Source organism: Dipodomys ordii, unplaced genomic scaffold (assembly GCF_000151885.1).
Source record: "Dipodomys ordii isolate 6190 unplaced genomic scaffold, Dord_2.0 Scaffold6, whole genome shotgun sequence".
In the NCBI taxonomy this organism is placed as follows: Eukaryota; Metazoa; Chordata; class Mammalia; order Rodentia; family Heteromyidae; genus Dipodomys; species Dipodomys ordii.
Window position 1 is genome coordinate 7,636,616 of NW_012267222.1, and position 3,135 is coordinate 7,639,750.

The 3,135-nt window shown below is 58.4% G+C and overlaps 1 protein-coding gene across 1 annotated transcript in view; it reads left to right on the plus strand.

The window, feature by feature from the left end:
- Positions 1-3,135, plus strand: part of Tnfrsf1b (tumor necrosis factor receptor superfamily, member 1B) — a 20,068-nt gene that overhangs the window by 10,335 nt on the left and 6,598 nt on the right. Inside the window, exons 9-10 of the mRNA XM_013031909.1 lie at positions 465-542; positions 998-1,032. Of these exons, the coding sequence (XP_012887363.1) occupies positions 465-542; positions 998-1,032 (113 nt within the window). The remainder of the gene's footprint in view (positions 1-464; positions 543-997; positions 1,033-3,135) is intronic.

A 3,135-nucleotide genomic window follows, 5' to 3' on the forward strand; every position in this document is an offset into this window, starting at 1 on the left:
CCTCCTTCCCTCCCTCCCTCCTTCCCTCCCTCCCTCCTTCCCTCTTTCCTTCCTCCTTTCCTTCCATACTCCCTTCCTCTTCCTGTCTTAGTGGGTCAGATGCTGCCGTGTCCTGGGACACTGGAGGCAGTGGACAGGTAGTTCTCCTCAAACCTGGTGCCCTCATGGAGACTAGAATTCCTGCCTGGGACAAGTTGGGCCCTGCTTGCTATTTCTGGTCGCAACGTTTGGCTGACAATGAGCCCGCAGGCCTGGTTGACTTCTGGTGATCTCTACTGGGGGTGGACTGACTGCCCTGGGCCAGAAGTGTCCCATGTGACGGGTGACCCAGGCTGAATGTGGCCAACAGGGGTTCGACTTGTCGAACCTTGGGCCTAGGCTGGCTTCTCCCTGGCAGCACCTCCAGCTGCCTTGGGCATGGAGCCCAAGCGGAGGGAGGAATTCTGTGTCTCTTTTCCTCTTAGGACTGATTGTGGGGGTGACAGCCCTGGGTCTGCTGCTGGTGGGATTGGTGAATTGTGTCATCTTGACCCAGAAGAAAAGTACGTTTCCTTCCCTGCTTCCTTCATCCCATTTTTTGGGGGGGGGGGTTGGCGCAGGGGGCAGGGGGTCTAGCACGGTCCCTGCTTGGGGGCAGCTTGGAGTCTAAGGCACAGATTCTCTCAGACCTTAGTGGGGCTGCTGGAAGGCATGGAGGGCGCTGGACTTGGGGAGAACTCTCCAGAAAGTGGCAGCCTGGGCGCCGGGCAGCTGTCCGTGGTTGGAGTGAGTGGGGGGAGGAGGGGTTAGCCCATGGCTGCCCAGAGGTGGGAGAGGAACTGTGCTGTGACTAGAGATCTGGAAGGTTCTTCTGGGCATCGTGCGTGCCTGGTGACAACAGCTCCCCAAGGCTGGTTTCACCCCACAAGCTCCGCTTGGGCCCCCAAAGTCCTCCTGTTAGAACAGACTGGCCACAGGAATGCCACTCCCTGACCTGTCTCCTCTCTTCTCTTTCTAGAGAAGTTTTTCTGCCTACCGAGAGAAGCCAAGGTGGTGAGTGCCCCTCCGCCCCCACTTCCAGCCTACTTCAAGTCAGACAGTTACGGCAGTCGGTCTGTGTGGCCATCCAGGCTGGGGACGTGTGCTGAGTCCTGGGTGGCCCCAAGACCCAGGTTCCCACAAGGCTTTTGAAATCAGACAAACTGGTTTTTGTTGTTGTTGTTGTTGGTAGTTGTCTTGGGGCTTGAACTCTGGGCCTGGACGCTGTCGCTCAGCTGTTCAGCTCAGGGCCAGCGCTCTACCACTTTAGCCAAAGACCCACTTCCGGTTTTCTGGTGGTTTATTGGAGATAAGAGTCTCATGGACTTTCCTTGCCTGGGCTGGCTTTGAACTGTGATCCTCAGATCTCAGCCTCCTGAGTAGCTAGGATGACAGGTGTGAACCACCGGCGCCCAGCTGACAAACTGGTTTTATCTCCTGAATTTAGAGAGGGACAGGACTGCCCCAGGCCGCGCAGCCCCCAGTGCCTTTGCCCTGCTTTGGGATATTTCAGTTCTCATCCCCACCCCCACCCCCTGTGGCCACTTCAGTTCCTTGGTGCTGCCTGGTGGTGTGCAAGTGTCCCCGCGCCCCGCTCCAGGTCACCCACTCTCCCAGCCAAGTGTTGCCCCATCAGTGGCCTGGGAAAGCTCTGGGTGCGGCCCCCCGGCCCCCACTTCCTCTTCCCTTTGCTGAGCTCACATTCTCACAGTGGAGCCACCCAGTCTCTGCGGGTGGAGAGCAGCGTGCCGAGCCCTTTGCGGGGCTGGGAACCCCTCCTGGGGGGGCACCCCCAGCCTGACTGCGCCATGGCCTCCTGCCCCTCCCTGTGGTGTGAACACCCCGCCCCGGCCCTCGTGCAGTGGTGCTCAGAGGGACAGAGCCAGGCCGGGCCCCTCACTGTGTCTCGTTCTGTGCCTTCACCCCATACCCAGAGCAGGAGGCCCCAGCCTCCCCAGTGTACGGATGAAGAACAGAGTCTCAGGAGCTCCGCTCGCTCCCGCCAGGGCAGATCGTTCGGTCCGTGCTGTCACTCAGGTCCCACAGGTGGACGTGGCCAGGGGCTGCTCTACTCTGCCAGGACTGCCCTCCCTGTGTCCCTCAGCTCCCAGCCCCGCCCCTTGTGGGCCTGGGCCACACCCCCTTGGGCCCTCAGCTGGGGACCCAGACGTGATGCAGGCTCTGGGTGGGACCAGCCGTAGGCCATGCCTACACCACCCCTGCACATGCTCACGCAGGAGTGCATGCTAGCAACCAGTGGGAGCCTTTGTCAGCGACTAAACAGATGCAGTGCTGGGCTGGACAATGTTGTTTGTGCTGCAATACACAGGCCATGTGATTGATTATTGACCCAATTTCACAGCCCAAGACCCATGGCCCAGAGAAGTTAGGTAACTTCCCAAAGGTGGCACAGCTGTTGGGAGCAGCCTAGGGTTCCCTGGGAGCATCCCCATCACCCTGCACAAACCTCACCACTCTTTTTTTTTTTTTTCTTTTGTTGGTTGTGAGGCCTGAACTCTGGGCCTGGGTGCTGTCCCTCAGCTCTTCAGCTCAAGGCTAGCGCTCTACCACTTGAGCTACAGCACCACTTCCAGTTTTCTGGTGGTTTATTGGAGATAGGAGTCTCACGGTCTCTCCTTCCCGGGCTGGCTTTGAACCATGATCCTCGGATCTCAGCCTCCTGAGTAGCTAGGATTACAGGTGTGAGCCACCAGTGCCACACTGTGCCACTCTTAGGCACAGATGCATGGCTGTACACTCAGAGATGTGTGTGCAAGTGCATGTGCCCTCAGCCTACACACACACACACACACACACACACACACACACACACACACCCCAACCATGGCATCCACTACCACGTGCCCTCAAAGAACACACAACACCTAGGATAGCCCTGGGCTGGGACTAGGAGCCCTTCTGGCTCTGACCCACTCCTAGCCCATCCAGGGACAGCTGCAGGTCACCAAAGCTGGCAAGTATGAAGATACTGGAAGAAATCAAGAAGTAGGGGGCTGGGAAGGTGGCTCAGTGGTACAGCACTTGCCTTACATGCATGAGGCCCTGGGTTTGATTCCTCAGCACCACATAAGCAAAAAGAAAAAAGCCGGAAGTGGC